Source organism: Mixophyes fleayi, chromosome 2 (assembly GCF_038048845.1).
Source record: "Mixophyes fleayi isolate aMixFle1 chromosome 2, aMixFle1.hap1, whole genome shotgun sequence".
In the NCBI taxonomy this organism is placed as follows: domain Eukaryota; kingdom Metazoa; phylum Chordata; class Amphibia; order Anura; family Limnodynastidae; genus Mixophyes; species Mixophyes fleayi.
Window position 1 is genome coordinate 157,674,774 of NC_134403.1, and position 24,812 is coordinate 157,699,585.

The 24,812-nt window shown below is 37.6% G+C and overlaps 2 protein-coding genes across 3 annotated transcripts in view; one reads left to right on the forward strand and one right to left on the reverse strand.

The window, feature by feature from the left end:
* The window catches only part of AMELX (amelogenin X-linked), a 198,045-nt gene that overhangs the window by 144,701 nt on the left and 28,532 nt on the right, over positions 1-24,812 (forward strand). The window lies entirely within an intron of this gene.
* Positions 1-24,812, reverse strand: part of ARHGAP6 (Rho GTPase activating protein 6) — a 550,783-nt gene that overhangs the window by 61,716 nt on the left and 464,255 nt on the right. For both annotated transcript variants that reach the window (XM_075200309.1, XM_075200311.1), the window contains exon 2: positions 2,440-2,599. In XM_075200309.1, coding sequence (XP_075056410.1) covers positions 2,440-2,599 — 160 coding nt within the window. The remainder of the gene's footprint in view (positions 1-2,439; positions 2,600-24,812) is intronic.

Genomic DNA, 24,812 nt, shown 5'->3' on the forward strand with positions numbered 1-24,812 from the left:
AATGAGGGCATCCTTTGCCAAGTCTAAATTAAGCACACCTAACTTTGGAGCAGTACAAAAATTATATTTTACCTTGCAGAGATAATGGAGTGGATAGGACGCATTTTTGGAGCATTTCTTGCTGTACAGAGGAGTTTACACCCTTATATATTAATATATCCGCTTAAACACATTACAGAAAATTACTGCAGATGCGATTTCTGTAACGATTTTACCAACAACTGAAAGTCCCGATCAGCATGCCTATTCCTGTGTACACACTATACACGTTTTACCTTCAGATTTGCTCTCTTCAACTCTCATAACCATCTGCTGAAAAGATATGGACTCTGCACACCCTAGAGACATCTGCCTACACTGCTGGTCATACACACTTCCCAATTTGCCCGGCATCGTTCCATCTTTGATCGTGATTTTTAGGAAGTTTACAAAATCAAATGATACGTTGTACTTTGGTAAAATAAAACATGATCGTGGGAGCGTACACACTAATACGATATCTTTCCAGGCGGTCGTTTATAATGTGATCGGCACAATGATTGAATGAAAAACCTGTAGTGTGTACCCAGCTTAAGGGCTTCTTCACACCCTTCCACTGTTCGTGCACTTCTCAGCTGCTAACCTCAAAAAACCCTATTAAAAATAGAATGAATGGGTTCATTTGGGCTTGTTTCACCATAACATTTAAAATTTTAGAATGTGGCATGCCCTATTTCTCCAGCATTAACAAATGTTAAAAGTACAAAAAATGGTATTGGTAAAAACGCAAGCTGACAAAATCAGTCCAAAAAAAAAAAACACCACTAAAAACGCATCTAAAGAGTGCATTGGTTTCCATGCTTTTCACCCATTTTTCAGGCACATATGGGTGAACGAGCCCTATAAGTTGAAAGACATCACTTAATAGCTGACCTTATGCAATACTTGCTCAGCTGAACAGATATCTAAACAAATTATGACCAAAAATTATCATTCAAAGCAGTTCAACCAACACAGCAATTCTCTGTTTTACTTACAAAGCTCAGTGTTTTTCTACAAAGCCCCGGGGACTACAGCATATCTTGGGAAGCTAAGGAGCATTTCATCTGACCTCATGTCTGTTGCTCTAGTACTTTACATTTCAAATCATATAAATAGCTCCTATTTTATGCTCAACGTCTACTGCATCCTTATGAAGACAATATTACTACTGTACACAGAAAGGATTAAGAAAGTGTGCTTTATTATATGTACTATCCCAGCATAGAACATAAGGCGGACCTAACATCTCAACGCATTAGCACTTTAAATGGATATGAGCAGACAACATATAATTAAACATAAATAAACATCTGTTTGATTTATTGGTAATTACAATTCTATATTCATCCTGCCACTATGAAGTTAGTCATATTCTAATGAGTATTAATGAGACTGAGTAAATGCCATGTATTGGCAGGAGCATGCTAACTGTGCGCCAGAGAAACTTTTTGCAAAATCACTAAACATTAGGAAATCTGACATTTAGTATAGTATATTTAAATGTTCAAATCATATTAGAAAAAAATACTTCCCAACCTTGCCTTTTCTTTAATCGGAACAGTGGGTGTAACACAGCGCGATGGTGGGGTGTGGCCACGAAATGCCAATATTCACGGCATTGCATAGCGGGGCCTGATTACGCGAATCGCGTTATTAAGCCCCGAAACCGCTGGGAAGCGGGAGGATGCATATTCTTTCGGGAATCCGGGACGGCTTCCCATAATTAAGAGAATAATGCCAAATACATAAAAACTAAAAAGTGCAAGACCAAGAGATTGGTGCACAAATACATATATTCTAATTGGGCTTTTACTTCGACTGTACTATTAGAACTGGATTTTTCAAATCTGCATGAATGGTACACTTTAAGGCAGTGAAAATACATCAGTACAAAAGAATATGTTTAAAAATTGATTAAAGAAGAAGTAAAGCAAAGACACACTGACATTTGTTTTCATTACTAACTTTTCTCAAATGTGCAAAACTCACTAAAACCATAGCAACCAATCAGGACTTTGCTTTCCTTAGGGCTCATTTACTGACAACGCATTTGCATACCCTAAGCCATGGACAACGCATGTCCATGGCTCCTTTTCATACCTTCTCCTGGCTATGTTTTAAAAGACAACATGCATTTTAGATCTAGGGGTAAATGTATGAACATGCGGGTTCTTAAACACCCGCGTGTTCAGCGTGTTCGGCGATTAAATTTCAAGCGGCGCTGCATTGTCTTCCCTTTACAATGCAGCACCGCTTGAAATTTAATCGCCGAACACGCGGGTGTTTAAGAACCCGCATGTTCATACATTTACCCCCTAGTGAGCCTTAAAAAGCTGGAGAAAAACTAACAACTATGTAATGCTGAACTAATAAGGATTTCAGTGATACTATGAAAAAGTAGCAAAACCATTTCCTTACCTTTGGGAATAGTGATTTGGCAACTTAAGTCAAAATCTTGCTGCAGACGGTAAAACGCAACTTCCTGCAGCCGGGCACGCTCCAGTTCAGATACACTTTGTATGGGAACCGATTTCAGGCGGACGCTTCGGCCAGACATGCTGTTCCATGTAAAATCACCCTAGTTAAAATAAATAAAAACACATTATTCTTTGTAAAAATACATTTCATACTGCGCAAAACATTACCCAACAGCCCATTTAAAGGGATTACAGCAATAGTAAAAGATGCAGCGCATATAACCTTGTTTATTAAAGGGCTGTTGAAATGGTCGCTCCAGGTTTTTCTTTTACATAGGCCCGTTTATTTCTGACCATAAATTGTGAACTTATTTTAATACTAAAGTAAAGTGGTTTCCATAAGAAGTACTCTAGAACATGTGAGTTTTAGAGTCAAATATAATATTTACAGAGATTTAGATTTTAGCACTTATTTGGCACAAATACCCATAACAACAGCAATAATAATAATGGATTATGGGATCTATGCATCAAGAAAAAAATTACTTAAAAGATGCATCTTTTAAGTAAGTTTGCTATGTATTAACTGCTTAACGGAGCAGATTTCATAGAAATCTCCTCCGTTTAGGCTAACACCGTGCTGCATCGCAGTCCCCATAGATTACTATGGGGACTACAATGTTCTGCAATGCATGAAGCTTTGATGAGCTGTGGATTGCGCAGACAGATAGCACCATGTCAGGATGGCGTTACCTGTCATTTCCTTTGGAATTCTGCTGAAGCTTCTCTGGCTTTGCAGAATCCGATACAGTGGAAGTGCTGTGTGCACTTCCTCCCGTCACCGGCAGCGCTAAGCTGCCGGTAAGCCGGAAACAAAGATCACAGGAGAGGGGTCACTTTGCCGTGGCTGGAAGAGTAGCCCCAGAATGGTGCATCTTAGCTGTACCTAAATATACATCACTGTGATGTGCAGCAATGCATATTTAGCTGTATCTCATCTTATTGATGCATAGACCCCTATGTCTCTTTAAAAATAGCAGTATTTTGATAATAAACACATTTGAGTTTTCTTTTTAATAGTTAATACAGACCCTGCTACCTATAGATGAGCAACTGTATATATTGCAGCCTAAGTTAACTTAACAGACTCATCACACTTTTTAATTTTAGGGGGTATATTTACTAAACGGCAGGTGTGAAAAAGTGGAGATGTCGTCTATAGCAACCAATCAGATTGTAGCTGTCATTTTGTAAAGTGTACTAAATAAATGATAACTAGAATCTAATTGGTTGCTGTAGGCAACATCTCCACTTTTTCAAACCCGCCGTTTAGTAAATATACCCCAGTGGTCTATTTATTAAAGTGCGGAGACTTGGTTAATTTTTTATAATCCCTTGTCCCTGCAATAAAAAAAAAATCACTGCAAGCAATTGATAAAATATCACAGTTGCAGCTGAGCAATACTTCATCAGGCCTGTCTGTGGGAATGTGTGCATGTGTGACAGGCATGAGCACTGGAACTAAAAAATGCTATATTAAATAATTTTAACAAAGCGTCCTGAGATAGTGATAACTGAACCCATGTCGCAGAGGTACATGTACCACCCCACATCTTGTTATATAAACTTCCCTATGAATTCGCCAAAGTAAGTCCATGAATCAGTGCTGTTGCTGGCGGTGACACCTTGATGTATTAGAGTTGGCCTCACCACCCGCAAAGACACCCGTTTTATTCAGCCATAGTCTTTTCTTACTATGATAAATATGCTCATGCGGGCAGCACAGTGGCTTAGTGGTTAGCTCTTCTGCCTCACAGCACTGGGGTCATGAGTACAATTCCCAGCCATGGCCTTATCTGTGAGGAGTTTGTATGTTCTCCCCTTGTTTGCATGGGTTTCCTCCTGGTGCTCCGGTTTCCTCCCACAAAGCAAAAAACATACTACTAGGGTAATTGGCTGCTATCTAAATTGACCCTAGTGTGTGTATGTTAAGGAATTTAGACTGTAAGCTCCAATGGGGCAAGAACTGATGTGAATGAGTTCTCTGTACAGTGCTGCAGAATTATTTTCACTATATAAATAACTGATGAAGAAGATGTATGTTTGTTTCTTATTTTTCTGTGTCACTATAGTTAAAAGGTATTAAAGTGCATACACCATAAAAGTCAGCTTAACTGTAAAAATGGACTCTGACATATATTACTAAGATAGTTGAATGTAATTTAACCTAAAATGCATTTATTTTACTTAGCATCATACAGAGTTTGTTTTAAAAATACACTTGAAACTTTAATGTAAGCAGTGAAACAGGACATTTGTTTAAGTGTTTGGAAGTGTGATGTCTTGCCAGAAACAGGATTGAGATGAGAACCACAATACATGAAAAATGATTACACACCAGCAAAACAGATTCAACAAAACAGAGGCCCCTATGTGCATATGACACTTCTACAGAAAATAATACATTTCCTGTGGTTAATGGAAGTATAACATTCTTGAACTGTGCCCATGTTTTCATATTGTTGGACATTCTGAAAATCTGTGAGTCTGACATTCTCCATGGTAAGTCAGAATGTTTATAGAACTTTTTCATGTACAATATTATCTGAAACATTCACACCTACTAGAACTGTTCATTGGAAGTGGATTCATGACTGCATATATTCCTTAGCATTCAAGCTCTATTAGCACAGTATTTCAGGAAAAATGGGTACAGTCGGAAAAAAAATAAAAAAATTCAGAAGTCCCCCTAAGAACATAACTGCAGACATGGATTAATATACAATATAAGAAAGTTTATGACCATTTCTAGTTTCAACACTAAGGGCTATATTTACTAAACAGCAGGTTTGAAAAAGTGGAGATGTTGCCTATAGCAACAGATTCTAGTTATCATTTATTTAGTGCATGCTACAAAATGACAGTTAGAATCTGATTGGTTGCTTTAGACAAAATCTCCACTTTTGCAAACCCACAGTTTAGTAAATATACCTCCAAGTATGAGATGTTCTGCAAAGTCCATCAGTTTGCATCATATTATGTAGAACTCAGGAGAGGTTAGTAAACTTGCAGTTTGAAGCATGTAGATTCTGGGTGGGCTTTGTTCAGGAACAGTGGGGGCACTCTGGTGGTTAACTTCTCCCTTGTATTGAGTAATAGAGTAGTTTTTCTGTTTCATTTACACAGTGATGTTCCCCATCACTCAATTTTTGTTAAATGCGTTTTTTATTATGTGGATATTTCTACCGTTAATAAAACATCTTTATTTGCCTCAGTCATCAGGATTTTTAGTACAAACTAAAGGGCTAAATGAGCAAATGGAAAGATATATTGTTATACATGAAGCAAATATTAATAAATTAACAGACTGACCAAACATAGTGAGATTCAGCTGGCCAGTTTGGCACAACATTTACTAGCGTTAATGGCAGAAACTAGCATTCTTCAAGCTCGAAATATGGTCAATATCAGATTAGATTAGAGTGGCTGGTGAATGTGATTGGACATGACTGCATCTGTGTGTATATGTTATATCTCCCAACTGAGGGGACAGCGTGTTTGTCCCAACTTGTAAGAAGTTGAAAGGTATGTTCCCATTGGTGAGAAGATGCAGCGATGTACAAAGAATATTTGTCACTCATATAAGTCCCTTCTCCATTGGAGCTTAAATTTGCCTAGACTTAATTTAAATGGAACTGTACATTCTAGTCTTTAAGGCCCCATATATTTTGGTTGGCCAGTGATCACATATCATACCTGAATCAGGACACGGCCACACCTCTTTCAAATGTCATAATGGGGCATGTCTAGAGTCACTTCTCCTCCATAACAACACCCTTTAATTGTTGCGTGCAGTAGAGGCACATGACCTTGTTATGTCTCTCTGAAGCCTTTTATACTTCTCTCTCATTAGGGAAACATATTGTCTCCAATAAATATTGAACCAGCATAGCACAAGATAAATTATTTTCTTTATTTGTATTGTAGCCAAACAGAACCATTTTAACCTATTTAGGAAAGGGGTCTTGGAGTCACTATTTGAGGTGTCTTAAAGGCAGGTAAGCAATGTAACAAAGTAGTGAGAAAGGCAAGTCAGATGCTTGGTTACATAGGGAGAGGAATCAGTAGCAGAAAGAAGTAAAATTGACATTGTATAGGTCATTGGAACGGCCTCATCTAGAGTACTGTGTTCAGTTCTATGAGCCATATCTCCAGAAGGATATAAATACATTAGAGACTGTACAAAGAAGGGCAACTAAAATGGTGCATGGCCTACAGCACAAAAAATACCCGGAAAGACTAAAAGATCTTAATATGTATAGTATAAAGCAGCAAAGGGAAAAGGGGGGACATGATAGAAAATCAATCTGTGGCCGGTTTATGTCCCTAGCCATGAAGCCACATTTAGTCAGTATGATTCCTTTTGACGTGAGCATTTTTTTTCACATGAAATACTGAGTTGCACAGAATATAAACCAGAAAAGAAGCTCCTACGTTAATAAAGTTAAGAAGAAAAATTGTTATTAGAATGGTTAACTAGAAAACAAATGATAGAGATACCGACATGACAAAAGCATAGTTTATCAAGGAGTTTTAAAGAGGAATCTGTAAATATACTTTATATATACAAAAAAATGCAACAATGCATTAACTTTAGAAATAACGTCAATGGGTTAAGTATGTTTAGGGTTTTTATGTTGCATTTAAATTGCAGTATGTAAGTGCGGCAAAAGCTTTGCCAGGACAAGAATAAATTATATACAAACAACACACCAGAGCAGTTTATGCACTAGAGTAACTTAAGCACTAGAGCAAGTAAAGCTCTAGCTTCGGTACTATATTAATTATTATTCGGTCATGCCAGGTGCTGTTGTATAATTTTAAAAAGGTAGACCCTGTCAGACCCTGTTTAACTGGTAAAAACATCTCTAACAGTGTATCGCTTGTAAAGCAGCAATTAAAAGGCTTGAAAAATGTGACAATCAGCATTTCCATACCTGAAAAAGTTGTTAGTACATATGTGCATGTATGTACACGACTACAATGCCATATTCTCACAGTACTAGTCATGAAAATACTGTATTTATTTCATCAATTATAAAATGAATACCCAGTACAAAAATACCATAACAATAAAATGTTCTAGTCAGAACACACACGCGCACGCAGGGGGGGTTTCTGAGTCTCTAGGAACCCCCCCCCCCCCTGCGCTAAGTGGCCAATGTCTTATACAGCAGCCGCGGCACTGTCAAAAAAGCGTCCGCGGCGGTGCTGTATTGTATACAGCACCACCGCAGACGCTTCTTAGACAGCGCCGCGGCTGCTGTATAGGACAGCGCTGGCAAAACTTTAGATCCTTTGCATATGCTTAATAAACGTCAGTTCTTGCTGAAAATTTGGGGTACTGCAGTTAGTATGGGAAGAATTAATTTGACTCACATTTTAATGCAAAAAAGTAAATACTCATTTTTAAAACAGAAAAACTAGTAATAATAAATTATAAATTTTTGAGTGTTATAGAAGAAGGGGATGGTGCTGTCTTTACTTGCCTTGAGGATCTGTACAACTCTGTTTCCTAAGAAACGAATACAGAAGTTACTCAATGACTAGCGCCATATTTTAGTGGAAGTCTATTCTACTAATAATAAAAGTTTACATATCATTTCTAGGCACACTGGGCAGCTAGGATTATTACACACCTAAATTGTCACATGATGTTGTTTTGTTAGAAAACCTAATAAAAAAAATATAGTATAGGAGCTTTGTGTCATGCTTATGGTTATTGTAGAAAGGTTAGAGACAGATAATTGCAGCAGAGCTAATGTCGCTTAAAATTTAAGCAGACACACTAGAAAGGCGAATTAATGTTATTTTAAAGAAGGAATGCAATATTAACTTCTCTATGACAACATGAAATTTAGCTTATGAAATAATAATAATTAAAACAATATTACAAAATAGAGCCTGAAGCTAACCACTTATTGATATATCTATTTAAACCAGAGTTTAGATTGCCAACATTTGTTAAATTGCTGTTGCCAGATGTGTTTTCTTCCTGTCTTAATGTGTATATAATGTTTGGTGCAGATGTGGACCCGCTATGCTGCTAGTGATCTGCACTGGCTAACCTGGGGTGCCCAGTCTAATGGGAAACCCAGCATTCACCAAATGAATGATGGACTTCAATGCTAATCTTGCAAGGCGAAAGCTGACTTACAATGGGATGGTCAGAAAAGGGCAGAGGTCGAATGTGGCAGCACAGTGTCAAGATCAGGTTCAAATGCAGTAAAACAAACGTAGTGAGAACAAGTAGAGGTGATACACAGAAAATACAGGAAAAAAGCCATATAGGAAACAGAGTATAGCGCACTAACAGCTAACAGAACATAACCTGTTTCTCAAGCAAAGGAGGACAGACAAAGTAAGATTAAATAATCAGGTTAGTGAACCTCTATTAAAAAATGTATTTAATAGTTATCTAATGTTGAACTTCTTCTTTTCTACACATAGAACCTGGAAACCCACCGCCACATCTTCTAACTGATATAACAACTTTTGACATCCTTAGTACAAACATCTTGTGGTATAGCCCTTATGTTGGCCTCACACACATACACATATAATATAATCAAAGGTTTTATCAAACTGGCCTGCTATATCCATGTGATATCAGATAGTAAAGACTGGTTGAAATTAACTGGATTATTGGTCACACCATAAAGGTGATCTATGAATCATTACGCTCGGCCTGAAAGCTGAACGGCTGGATCTATCCACATGTGGTACCAAACTGGGACGTGATCCTGTTGTTAAGGCAATGGCCAAGTGTCAGGGTCAGTTTAGAGCCATAACAGATGGGTTACAATCTCCATCAAGTCTCTATATTGCTAAAGACACATGAAAGAGATATGTATAACACTACAAACAGTTTCCACAGAACTTCACTGAATATCAAACAAATAACTGTCAGTAATGTTTAATGGATAGCAAGAGGTTAGTACAGTCGTCCCAGGCAACCAGTAGTGTAATCTTTACGTTGCTGGCTTGGTGACCTTTTCCTATGGACATTTCAATAAAAAAGTGCAGGGACATTGCTTTCATGTAAACAATTAGAATATATTTGATTTAAATAGTCTGACTGCTATTAGTGGGAGTGGTCAATTTATAAGTCTGCATAATCAGTCTAATTACTGTCCTCTTATTGAACAAACCAGTCTTCTATCAAAGCCTATTAGTTTTGGCTAATAATCTTATTTTCCAAATTATCTTTGAAAGTGCCTACGAGATTTCAGTGCAGTTCCTTTGTATGGTGCAATCGTTCTATGAAAAAACAAATAATATTCAGAGTCTTATCTCTTCCTTTTTATTACTATTGGGCTCATTTGCCAATTGGAAGCAGATGAAAACTGGATCCACATTACTGAGTTTGTTCTAGCAATGCAGTGTGTGTAGAATACCAACAGAAAGAGACATTACATTCTTATTTAAAAGTACAATACACTGACATCACACGCAGGAAAGACTACGGTTCAACATTCACTGCTTAGCACCAGGTAAAGGAAATATGGTATTATGTCCATATATAGTATTTAGCAATATCCATTCTCCAAATATAATCTCAAATTTAATCTTAGACACAGGTCACAAATGCATTTTTTTAGTGTAAATACAAATGTTGCCACATTTACCCATGTTCTCATTCTTAAATTTAATATGCTCATTTTGTTCAGAGGGCACCGACGCATTACAATAGTAGTCATCAGCCAACCTAGCTTACTGTACTGACTGATCAATTCCAGAGGCGCACGCAGGATTTTTAAGGGGGGCTGTTTCCCCTCCACCCCAAAAAAAAATCAAGAGAGCTGGGGGCGCATGCGCAGAAGCTCTGTTTCGGCAGCACTGTACTATGTATACAATACAGCACCGCCGCGTACGCTTCTTTGACAGCGCCGCGGCTGCTATATAGTACAGTTCCGCTATGTAGGGGCACTTCTTTAGCGGAGGGGACCCAGAAACCCCCCCTGTGTGCGCCCCTGAATTCAGATACTCATGGATCAAATTTTGATACATCAAGAGATGACCACAACAGAACAATATTTAATTCAGTCCCAAAATTATATTACTTTGTCTATAGCTTATGTTCCTGAGCCTAGCTAATTAAGAGAATAACCCAGGAGATATAACAAGTAAAGCCGATTATACACTATAGGTGTTTTACCCAATTATCGTGCCAACCACGCTTACCACAGTGTGTACGCTCCCACGAGCATGTTTTATCGTGCCAAAGCACATCGTATTGTTTCATGTGATTTTATAACCGGGCTAAAAATGATGTCGGGCAAATTCTGAAGTGTGTATGCACTCACGGCCAGCAGTGTAGGCACATCTCCATACAGAGTCACAATCTTTTCAGCAGGTGGTTATGACAGATGAAGAGCACAGATCTGAAGGTAAATCTTGTAAAATGTGTATGGTGTGTACACATGAATTGGCAGGTGGATCGGGACTTTCAGACGTTGGTAAAATCGTTAAAGATATGGCATAGGGAGAAATTTTTTGTAGTGTGTACCCAGCTTAAGACTTATATGCTATGCAAGATTCTTGTATGGATACAGTGGACCAAAACAACAGAAAGAAACATTACATTCTTATTCAAAAGTACAATAATATTTTTTAGAACGGTGTTCAAAAATAATGTGCTAATAAACTGAAGGTTAAGTGGTAAATTTACTATATCCTTTAATTCTTATTTTTATATAAAACACATATAAGCCATTCAGCATGAATATCCTAAGTTCTCGGCCTGTCTTTATATACTAATGACAACCAAATCAGAAATCCAATTTGATCAAATGCTAAAAGTTTAATAGTAAAGTTTAGAACTATATAAACCATATAAAAGCTCCAATAACTTGGAACAAAGCATCAAAATGTTTCTGGTTTACCTAGCAAGAAGAGCAGTATAAAACTTGAATTTCAAAATAAGTAACACTTCAGTGTAAAATGTAAATGTTCTATGTATTGAATAAATGCAATGTGCAGGTTGTTAAGATCACAATGAGCAACACTGAAGGCCACTTGATTTTGTCTGTTTTTTCCTGACATATGGGTTAGTACATAGCCTAGGATTCCAACATTAACCTATACTACCAAATTTAATTTGTCATGGCTATGACCTTCTGCTAACACACAGAGTAACTTCCACTTAGGTGTTTTTGATCACCATTACCTACTTGCATTACATTCTGGATGTCTGCCCCAAGAATGTTATGTAAATAGTTCTGCAATATTTGGTTTATGACATTTGCTAAATAAAGAGTTTCTTTTTAATCAAGAGGTTCATGTCACATGCACAGGATGTCAAAAGGAAGGGAGAAGCTCAAAGTGAATACATTTAGCGCTTTAAGGAAATACCATCCGATCATACACCCTAATGGTAAAACTAAGTTACCCTAATCCCATTTTATTGTAACTAATCAAACAGCTAAGTACTAAGAGCTTGTGCCCAATTTCTTGTCATAAATGATAGAACCCTTATGCAGAAATCCCATGAGAAAATGAGGTTTGCTTTTTAACACAAACCACTGTGAGAGGCTATAAAAAGAATCCTGGTAATTACCATTTTCCTTGGTTTGTTCCTTCAGGCCGTATTATTTATAATTCTGCAGTTTCCAGAGTCATGTGACTAACATGGCAACCACAGTTGCATGGCACATGCTGTTATGCACAGAGGGGCTTTGGAACACCCCTCTGAGCTCTGTTTACACTGTAAAATCCTCCCTCATCTTCTCCCTCCCACGTGACAAGTTGTGAGTATGTGTGTGACTGCCAGAAATAGTAAACTCCCCTCCAGTGAGATTTTGAAAAGGAAATAATGATTTGTAGGAGGGCAGTTTAGAAAAAATTAATCAGTTGAATGCTACTCATTGATAAGTTACTTAACGTGCTACTAAAAGAGAAGTGAAATGTTTAGGTGGAATTGCTGCTTTAAATGCAGAATCTCCAAACTTTGATTTTGTTTGTTAATCAGGTCCCACACTCACATTAGCACCAAGAGACATGCCTCACCCAAATAACAGTCATTGCAGACATTGCTGTACAGGTTAGAGAGGTATCCAACTATAATTTATTTAAGATGAAATCAGTAAATACATTATTGCATCCTGAAGGTTTTTTTCAACTAATGGCACATTTATACAGTATAATTTTTTTTTTTTATCTTTAGCTAACTAGGTCTCCCTAGGGTATTATGTTAGGCACTGACCATGGAGATTAAAAGGAGGGCTTTTAAGTAAGATTGTATGAAGCCCCAGAAATAAATACATAAATGGGCAGAATGCAACCCCTCTCCCCAATCCTCAACCGGCCCCAATGTTACACAGCCTGGGATGGATTCTACTACAATAGGGAGACTCTAAGTTTGGCCAGCATAGTGCTGGTGCCCTTATTCGGGGTGCTGTAAAAAAAAAACAGGGCCCTGTCTCCCGGAGGCTACTAGCCAGGGCATTTAACAGGATTGGAACCCTTGAATTGGCAACTCCATGGTCCCAGTATAACAATCCCTAATATTAAAAAGGTGGGAGAAAAATTTAGCAATTTTAAAACAAATTTTAATTGAATAAAAGTCTCCCCAAAACCAATGTTTACCTCTTTAATAAATATTAATAAAGCTAATTCTCTTCTTGAGTCTTCTTAGTTGAAATAAGAAAACAGAAATCTCAATAAGAAACCACCCACCCAAAGTCATTGGGTATTTTGCTGAAGGACGCAAAATGACCAATGACTTTCTGCCTGTCTGTTCTAGTTTGGGTGTCTCCAGATGACTTATTAGGGTTTTGTGTACATTTGTTTGCTTGGTATGCATATATATGAAATGCTGTGCATGTTCCCCAGGATGTGAGTTGCATGACGAGTCACTAAAAACATAAGAAGCCCTTTAGTTACTTTTTTCCATAGTGTTAAATGTGCCAGGGTCTATTAGTGGTTAGCATTTCTGCCTCACAGCACTGGCATGAGTTCGATTCCCAACCATGGCCTTATCTGTGTGGAGTTTGTATGTTCTACCTGTGTTTGCGTGGGTTTCCTCCCACAATCTAAAAACATACTAGTAGGTTAATTGGCTGCTAGCAAATTGACCCTAGTCTGTATTTCTCTCTGTCTGTGTATGTTAGGGAATTTAGACTGTAAGCTCCAATGGGGCAGGGACTGATGTGAGTGCGTTCTCTGTACAACACTGCGGAATCCGTGGCGATATATAAATAAATGATGATGATAATTATTTAGCAAATATGACCCCAATTCTATGTCTAATCACACGTTCTAGTAGACTGTATCTACCACTTACCTATTCTGCAACTTTTTTTATGTTTGGAGAACTGGATGTCTATTGTGACTACCTCCCGCCAATATGACATTTTTTCAATGCCAATTCAATGCCAGCAATTTTGAGTTGAATGGTGTGAAAAGCTATTCGCACTACACAGTTCAATCCAGATGACACTGGGAATGTAACTCGAGGGGGCGGAGCTTAATGACAGACTCGATTAAGCCCCGCCACTCCATTCACTGCCGTTAATTTCGCCAAATTTGGGGAGTTTTGCCTACTCTTCCAGGAGTCCGGGAGGACTCCCCCCGAAATTCGGGAGCCTCCCGGGAATTCCGGGAGAGTAGGCAGGTATGGTACATGTTCATGTAGTCATACTACCATTCCTTCGTCTTTCACTTCAGAGTATATTCCTCCTTTAGACACAAGCACCATCAGTACACTTTTTTCATGTTGTGTTTTTCAAGCTCCCTCATGTGTATACTAATAACATTTTTATATTAGCAAACAAAATGACTCCAAATGGCATGTGATTTATTAACACTGCTAGATATGTCTATAATACAGTGAGCTATAGATGCCATTCGCCTTGTGGTTGTAAGATGTGTGTGGTCTTCATGCTCCTACAGATATGAGATCATAGCACCATGCTTGTAAAATGAAGCACTGAATAAAAGATGATCGTATTTTTACTTTCCATACTACCAATAGTAAATTCCGTAGTCAAGGAGATCAGGCTACAGTTTTTTTTGGAGCTTGAAGCTCTTTGATGATTATTTAATTGGTATTGTAAACCGATGAGTTCAACATAAGTACAATGTACAGCAAGCAGTAAAACTATTACCAAGCTTTAAGAATGTTCCTTGAAAAGAAACACTCTTTTACTGGAGCCAAGAACCATCTATGCTATGCTTACATCTATGTAAACCTTCCAGACAGATTTATCTTCATTTTATAGTTGCAACATGACAGATTACAATATGTACACAAATTAGAGGTCATACGTTTGCTTCAATAAATTTCTTTAAAAATGTCTATGAGCATCATATTAAAGAGTATGTTTTTCAGTGACATAATACTTTATTAAATTTTTTTAACTTAAATACAGTGGATCAGATTGGCTTCTTGAGACCTGGCAATTGACACACAAATGCATACAACACAATACTCTCTAAGTGTCCCACAAACAAATGACCGCCAATAACTCTATGTCCCTAGATGTGCTTAAAAACAAAGTCACTTACACTTGTATATTTGTTTTTGTTATCTCTGAAAAATTCAATAAAAACTCTTTATTAAAAAAAACAAAGCAAAGTCACTACACAAGCAATGACTTGGTGCTAAATTACTGCCAAAGCCTGTGAGTTTCAAGGACTGAAGGATATCCAAAAAAGAACATTCCTTAATACACGGTGTTTGCAGGTAAGAAATGTCGCAAGAGGACATCCATTAATTATCACTGCACAAAAAGATAATAAAATAAAGCTGTAGAAAAATGATGATATCGATTGTCCCAATTTTGACTTCTCTATGTTAAATTATTTTTCTTAAAATGCACAGCAAAATACATCCTTATTTAACTGGGTAATGATCTCATGTGTTTCTGGTTAGCCAGGACAGCCCTATTTTTTGGAATTTTAAATCTTTAGCTCATACTTGCCAACTCTCCCTGAATGTCAGGGAGACTCCCTGAAATAAGGGTGATCTCCCTCACTCCCTTTAGAGTCTGGCATTCTCCATGATACTGAGCCAGTACAAAACGTGGTTGGCTTCGCCATCTGTGGCATGAAGACACAGTTCAGAAATTGTGTCCTATGTCCATGTATTGATGCCTACGGAGGTGTCCATTTTTATGGAGACCAATATTTAATCAAAGACTGACAGCATGACTTCAGTAATGGAGACAGAAATGTAAAAGACACTTCAGTCTCTAGAGATTCATTAGCTGCTTTTCTTTAACGCATAGTTGCCTACTCTCCGGGAATGTCCGGGAGACTCCCGCATTTCTGAGAGACAGGGCAGCCTCCCAGTTCTCGCCCCCCCCAATAGATAAGTGCAGTGGGGGGGGGCTTAATGATGCAAATATCGTGTCATATTAGCTTCACCCCCTGCTGTAATTGGCCAAAACTGTGACAATCATTTAGGGAGCGGGGCCAAAATGATGTGATTTGTCAAGCCCCGCCCCCCCACATGCACCTCCCCCAGGATATCCCTGAAGCTAATGAGGAAAAGTTGAAAAGTATGATTTAGCTCAGAATTGTTATTTTTCTAGAATTCAAGATTCTGGCAGATCTGGCTTGCAACAATTTGTAGTAATAGACACCTCTGTCTGCTTTACTGCATGTGGTACTCAAAAGCAAGCATCGAGTGGCTTTCAAGGGCTGAACAAAATGTCATTTGAGTGTCTCCGTTTATTATAAAAAATATATATAGGAGCCTTAGGGATGCTGCAATAGAGGAGCTGTGAGGGTGTTAAAATACAAATTTAGAAATCATAAAAATCATTCAGTTCCTAAGGAAAAATTAAACAAACAATCTGTGCACCTCTATTCCTATGTCAAGGGGGGCAGGTACAAAGCCTGAGGCCCTGGTCTGCCTATGTAATGCCTATGTAATGGATGGAGCCAAAAATCTGGTGTGGCCATGTTCCCTTCTGCGCCTATTTAAGGGGCCCCAAGAGGTTGCTGTAGCAGGGACGAAATTCCTCTTGGCGACCCTGGTCACACCCAGTTTTTTAGACAAACACATTATAGTAAAAGTTGTTGTTCTTGTGCCCATCTCTGATTCTTCTTGAATAGTTTAGGATATGTTATTTTTAGAATGTGTATCATAATTGGAAAATATTCAGCTTTAAAGAAAACAGATATATTTCTAATGTTACAGCTGTGTAACGCAGTAAAAAAACGGTTAAAAAGTTAAAGTTATATCATTGCATTCTAATTAGGCGAACTAACATTTATATTAATCTATTATATGATAGTATTTTATATGATATTCCTTTTCACATTCTATTCCAACCTGGGCCTTTCATAACCACTATTATGTCCCTGACGGCAAATTCCTGTAGATGCATGACATCAGGAGCTTGAAGGGGATGTATCACTTTAATGACTTTGCTGCTTATGATAGAGATCACTGCCCATTTACTTTAAGATAGCAAATAAAAATAAACTGGAAATGTAAACATGTCAATAAAAATAGATTGTTATTATTATAACATGGCACTAACCTAACTAACATTAAAGTTTATTCTGAGCCACACAGCTCCACTTGGTGCGACCGAAACAGAAACTTTCAGAGAAAATGTCATACAATGAAGAAATAAACTGTCTACTTAATCTGCAGCGCTGTACAACAGCTAATTATACACGTCTTTCTGATCTTTTTTCAGCCCTACATGACTGGGTCCACAGTGTGCGAAACCATGTTGAGCTGCAAAGATGCAAATGTAAAATGTGTACACAGACTTACTTGCAGGAAATGACATGTTCTAGCACAATTGTAAACCACAGTGTTAAAGTAAAGCTTGCACCCCTTGTATCATACCCTGGTTTGTCCAGGTGCTAACCTACACTTTTTAGCTGGATGTACTCCTAACGCTAATCAAGGCCTAGTATGCTCAAAACCACTCACATATACATGCACAGGATGGTTCTTTGTATATGCTACATTTTAGGTCTATTAATACTCCTAAATAAGCGGGAGGTAATATATGGCTCCTTAACTCCTGTTTAACTATAACTCCCAGTATTAGCGCAGTAAGGTGTCATATAAACAGGTATTAATATCATACTTGCCCATAGTTGCCTACTCGCATGGAATGTCATCAGCATCACCATTTATTTATATAGCGCCACTGATTCTGCAGCGCTGTACAGAGAACTCATTCACATCAGTCCCTGCCCCATTGGAGCTTACAGTCTAAATTCCCTAACACACACACACACACACACACAGACAGAGAGAGACTAGGGACAATTTTTGATAGCAGCCAATTAACCTACCAGTATGTTTTTGGAGTGTGGGAGGAAACCGGAGCACCCGGAGGAAACCCACGCAAACACAGGGAGAACATACAAACTCCACACAGATAAGGTCATGGTCGAGAATTTGAACTCATGACCCCAGCGCTAATGTACGAGAGAGCAGGGGAACCTCATGCATTCTGCCCACTTCGTTAGTGAAGTGAGTGGTAACGGGGCTAGTAGTGGCATCCTGGCTCCGCCCCTGCTGTAATAGGTAAAGTTTAGCAGAGGGACGGGGCCTAAAGACACGGTTCCCATGACCACGCCCCCAGGACGCAGATATCACCCTCCCAGAGATTTCGCTGCCAAAGTTGGCAAGTATGTACTTCCTTACTGTCCCAGAATGTCTGTGAGGCTCCAAAATTTCAGGTAGTTCTCCTGAATTCCAAGGAGAGCAGGCCCAGGTCCATCTTTTCCATTGGGCCTGATGGGCAGATGCCCGGGGGCCCCATAGGCAGGGTCCTTAAGTAAAATAGATAATCCTGCAAAAATAAATAAATCCTGGAAATATATCTATATCTATCTATATATATATATATATATATATATATATATATATATATATATATATATAAAACACAGATATAGAGGTAGGGGCCCTGCTGCACTGCTTTGCCCGGGGGGCCCATAATGTTGTTAAGATGGCCCTGAGCAGGCCACCCTCCTGCTTCCAGCCCACTTCCTATTGAAGTGGACAGTATGAGGGGCCTTACTGACACAATTTGCGTTGATTCACATTACTTTGGTCCCACAGGGTCCAATGCCGCAAATTGCCATGCCACATTCCCCACTGCAGATGTCCCCCGAAAAAGTAAGTAGGTATGATTAAAATCGAAGCTGAAAGTACTTTAAGCTCGCATCAACAAGTCCTACAAAATGATGCCAGGGCTCCAAAAATAATGTAAATGGACACACCCATACATATATTCAGACAAGAATCCCCTTCGCTTTAATTTGCTTTGCCTCAATTTCCCCAACATTCTGCTTAGCACAATATAATGGGGTGATATGAGAAGCTCATTAGGTACATAGCACAATATGCTGCAGGGAGACGGTAAGAACACACTTTGTAGAGTGTTAAAAGTGAGGACAAAGTACAAGGTTTTGTCTAAGCTTTGAACAGGTGTTTTTCAACATAAAAAAAAGCAAGCCCTAAAGCTGGGGAAAAAAGTATAATTTAATTTAATGAGTCATTCAATTCATATCTGACACAGATTATTCAAAAGAAAAATGGTAAAATAAATAATACAGTTAGTTACTATTAAGATAACATTAAGCTAGGTAGCTGCATCCCCAAAGTGAAGTCATTTCTTTCTAGCACTTAATGAAGTCAACCGATAGCAGTTTAGTGTACAATTCTAGACATTCATCACATTAAAGTTTGTTTACCAGACCACTAGTCCCCTGTGCATTTAATTATAATACTTTCAATGCGTACTTAATTATGCTATGCTGTTTAATAATGTGGTGCACCTAAATATACATTTTTTATCTTAATAATGCCCTCCAGTTACTATAGCTTACTCTGCATTTTTTTTAATTACATTTTTCAATATATGCTCTTTGAGAATAGGTGGTAGTTTATGAATCATGCAAGCACCACTGATTAAGTGTCAGAATAAAACATGCGCAATCTGCAACTCTTTCTTTGTTATTAATTTAATCTTCTTATGGCACGGTAAGGAGTTATGCTTACATACATCAATAGGTGTTTCCATGTACATACATAGACACGCACAGACTCAAGGTTTTCATGTCACACAAAGAGGATAACAGCCTGCCAATTACTACAGCTGCCGAAATACTTAAGTTGCCTAAAACACGGTGCTAATTTTGATAAATAGCTCCCATTAGTGTCTATCCGTAAAGCACTACTCCTTGTATGTGAAAGCAGTATCGTTCAGACTCGGCTCAGTAAACAAAACAGATTATAAACCATCAATCAAAGGTAGTGAAACGGTTGTTTCTTACCCATCAAAAAAAAATATTTGCTTCTTTTCTTTCAAATGATGTAAAACATGAACATGGATTCAACTCAAAGTGCAAAACAAGATATACATATCAAAATGTCTTCATTCCCTGCATGCCATGTGTGAGGGGGAAAATCCCATCTGGAGCTGCTGTAAATCCCAGGATACTGTCTTGTTTTTCAGAGAGAGATTCACTACCAGGAAAGTAAAAGTTTTGCTGCTCACTTCAGCTTCCTCCATTCAATTCTCCTTTTTATTGGAAGCAGACGATTGAAACTTCACAACTGAAAATGGAATCTTCCACTGATCTTTAAAACACTAAAAAGCTGATTTTAAAATAAAAAAAAATAAGTAATAAGTGAGAAACCCGTACATGGGACTCTGTGCCTCTTAGCTGTACTGGAACTGTACAAACTTTCCTTATTAGGAATAGACTAAAGAATGTTGGACGGCTCCAGGATCATTCCTTTTAAGTTTGGTAAAAAAAAACATTTAAAGTTTCTTTTACCGTTTACTAGTTGTGCCCAGTTGTAACAATGCAGCATGATAAATTGTACTCGCTATTACAAGCCAAATAAGGCAACGTGTGACTGCAAAGTACAGAGGTAGGTTACCTGTGAGTTGGGACCCCAAGAGAGATCCTAGAATTAAATTTTTGGAAACCAACTTCTACTTATATGCAATTTCTGGTGTCCCAAAAATGGCACACTGATGCTTGTGGTCCCGGCTAAAACGGAGTACAACAATATTTATAAATACAAAGTATTATATTTATAAACAATTGTTTTGTTTCCAAATGTAGGAAAACATGCACAACATGTGTAACATAGTCACCCCAATGGTCTTGTTCCAGGATATAACTCACACAACATAAATGAAAACTTAACCAAAAGTTGAAAGACATAATAACATAGGAGATTTATACTCTAATAGCTGTAATCATTAGAGATGAATGGTTCAGATTTAGGTTATTCTGGCAAATCTGAGTTTAACATACATGAGCCTTGAACTGATTCTAAATTGTCTCTGCTCCTTGGATCCAAAAGAAAGGCAAAATGTTATTTTCCCATGATCTGAGCTGATCTTACAGCCACCAGCCCATGCTTCTGACATATTGAGGAGTTGTAGTCCTGCTCAAGTCTCTGTGCAGAAGCACAACTACAACTCCCAGTAGCCAATGCACAGGTCGCATGGCCCAAACGGTGAGCAGTAAATGCTAGACTTCTCAAAAGAGACTGCTGTTATCACTAGTGATCTAACATATTGGGGGAACTGGACTAGCAGCAGATCAACACAACTGCAGCAGGCCCAGCGTTCGAAGCCTGTAGAGTTTTAAGCAAGGTGGCTAAGTGTGTATTTTGTTTTCTATAGACCATATTTAGACCCCACCTAGTCCCCAAAGAAATTTCTATGAGGCTTTGTGATTGCATTCTACACCCCTGTTTGCAATCCTTGCATGGCTTGTTGAAGTGCAGATTTGCACTCTTTAGCAGGATTTGCTCCGATCTATATATGAGGTCATGTTTTATCGCAAACATTATTCATGATCATGTACTTGATGGTTCTTTTGTTTGTATGGTTCCCCATTTATTGGTACATTTTACATTTAGTACTTGGGCTTAATGTCATTACCCTTATATACTGTAATGATGATGTAATTTGATTTGAAATGCATGTACACATTTAATGCTGATTATTTGGGATATCTGTGATGATGGTGATGTTATTTGATTACAAATTACTGTGCATACATATTTCTGAATATTGGGCTATTTGTGATGATGGTGATGTCATTTGATTGGGCGATGAAAGGAGGGAGTGACCAAAAAGAAAGGTTGGCACAGTAGCTACTGGGCCTATAAGGTTCTTGTGGCAGTATGCAGATGAAAGGGGAGCTTGCTAAACATCCAGTGTATGTATGTTATACAGTGCTTCTTTGCTGAATCTAAGACTGTCTCTAACTCTCTTTGTTTGCATTCAATAATAAACTAGTATGTCTCCCTTACTTCAAATACAAGAAAAATGATATAATCTGAGTAGTTGCCATGAGTAATAGCACCATTTTCCTTCACATCACTTTTCATATTGACTGCCTTGTGTGCAACAGAACCCCTTTTACTACTTCAGCTCCAGTTTCCATGATGATGAACTAACGCTGCAGTACAGTACACAAATGACCATAAAATATACATTAATATATATTTTCATTATAAATGTACAAATATTATTAAGTATACTCCTAATGCACAGCACACATTATATGCCTGTACATAATTAACAAGCAAATGCCCTATGCTAAATTGGCCTATTTTCTTGGCCACTGATCGCAGACTGTTAGCACAAAAAGCACAAAGCATAGCTAACCAGTTTTATTGCATGTTATGATTTTTATCTGACATAGCAACTGGATGACTACGTTTGCTGTAGATGTGTGTTCTGCACTGTTAGTGTAGCAAAGTACAGTTTGTTAATGATAAAAGAAGTGGCTCTTGTTTATAAACGGTATGTCAAAAATCTTAACAGTACATCTAAAAGCTTTATAGTAGACCAAATAAAAAAAAAAAAGAGAAGAAAATCCAATCCTAGATGTCCTATAATTTTTAACAGTTAAAACATTTTTCTAACAGCACAATTGAACTAAGAAATTCTGAAACACATAGCTTGACAATGGATACTGTCTTATTTGTGGAACAACAATGCAGCTGTTGCTTGGGGAAATATAATTTATGGTATACAAGTATATTTACATCTTGAAAGACAGGAAATTAATGACTCATTTAACATTCCACGTTTAGGAAGATAAGCGAACCATGATATATATTTTATTTACATGTGACATATTAATTGCACAATTGATAATGGTTAGGGAGTCATAGTTTCATTTATTAAGACAAAGACAAATTCAATTTGTTTAAATTAGAAAAAATATAAATAGACCATTCCAAAAATATCTCAGTTCTAAACAATGATCTCATGAGCTCTATTGAAAATGTGCCCTTCCTGATTAAAATGATTTGTTTGGAACATAGGTAAAAGAAGAGGAAATATAGTTTAAATGCATTATTATATGATGCAAATGGATGGTATTTGTTGAATGCATGCTGTAGCTTTGTTGGACTGTTGCACAACAGTTTGACAAAGTTGCGAGTGTAGCAGGTCCAATCTGAGGATTGTTGTTTACAGCTGATACAACCTGTTGCACAAAAAAATCTTAAGTGTGGCCTAGCCCCAGGTCCATAGATTTGTTATTGCTTCAAGTGTGTGTAGCAATTTCTTTTTAAAAAAAGAAAACTGAGTGCACCGACCTGAGCAGTAAATTTGTAAATGATGGAAGTAGGGATTTTAAAAAAAGTACAGTACCAACTTCTAAATCTTTGACTTCTCACATTAATTTCTATGAAAATATATGAATATATAATTCACACTGAAAATTAGAACAAGAAAACATTGACCAGTAGCTAAATGTTCCTGGGCCTCTATCCAGGATCGCCCTTCACATTTACTCACCCTCTGCCACAAAGCAGTTATTCTGATGTAAAGTCCAGAGCAGTCTGAGCTAAAATCAACCGGCTTGTTCCTTAGTCATTGTTCCTTCCTCATCTGTGAACTCTGATTGGATGCTGGAATTCACAGAGTAGGAAGCAAATGTATTATATAAGCAGGAAGTTTGCCTCCAAGTAGAACAGCTCCAGACATTGTCATTGGACCATTAGAATGAACGGCAATGATCAGAGTAGGACAGTAGCAGAAGGGGGGACAGGGGAGAAGGGGGAATTGTGAAGGGGGAGAATTTGGGACTATCCGATGCAAAATGGACTGCAACAATTTTCTATATCTAAGATAATTTTTTCTATAGATTGCTGATACTTTCATTTGTCTGAGGGCATAAAATATCTTTAATATATCCGCAAAATGCTCTCAGTACATTTGCACAAAGCTATCATTAAAAAAAGGTTTTCAAAGTGTAAATGCCTTGTTGGTCATTGAACTAAGATGCAAGGAAGGTAATTTCCATTAACTTTAGGGGTTCTATGGTACTATGGGAATTTTAATATTAGTCTAGAAAAAATTCAGAACTAAAAACTGTATATACTAATCAGTCAGTGCTGATACCACATATCCAGGGCTTGATTATTGCGCAAGCTGCTGGCCATATGTTATTATCAGGACATGCTTCTTTAAGAATCCAGTATTTCAGGATTGTTGGTGTTGTTTTTAATTATTTAAACTATTAAAATAAAAAGCATAAGATAAAAACGTGGAAAGAAATATTCCATGAGTAAAAGCAATCTGTGATGGCACACAATGCTGCATGTGTACATTCTCTGTGAAAGAAAAGCTCTGTAATATCTCTGCCTTAATTACAAGGGTACAAGTCAGCTGCCAAAATAATAATATAGTACTCATATCTGTTCCTGTGGAGCTTCCCGTGTACTTCCTTTAAATGCAGTTTCAAATAAATAGAGAGTGAATAAAAGCAATGGCTGATTTCATTTGAAAGCCTCATTCTTTAGGGACATTGTCCCCACTAATAAGTCAAATTCAGAATTAACACGTTCAAAGCTTAAAACAGCACTTCATTTTAAGTCACAAATAATTGACATTTATTGTAGTAGTACCAAATTAACTTTATCTAGGAGTCTGTTGCTCTGCGGTAATAACTGCCCTTCACCACACACAATCCAACTTAGTAGACTTATTTGCCTTTGGTAACTAGTGGTTATGCTAGGATCCTCTGACTGACTGACCTAGTTATTCGCAACCATATAAGACAACAGCTGGTCATCAGGGTAGCTTTATACACAAGAAAGCACAGGCAAAGATCAAGATATAAACATACACTTTGTAAAGCACAATAAGCAAATATATCCAAAAGAAAAAAAACATAGGATTTAAGTAATAAGTATACTCTAGATGTACTTTTAGGACCTGGGTGTGGATTTGAGATAGAGTGCATTTTTCTTTTTAAATCAATTAAATCTATTTCACCATGATCTAGCAACTTGAAGTAAGGGACCAAATCTAAATAAGGGTTATTTGTCTTCCCAGAACATCA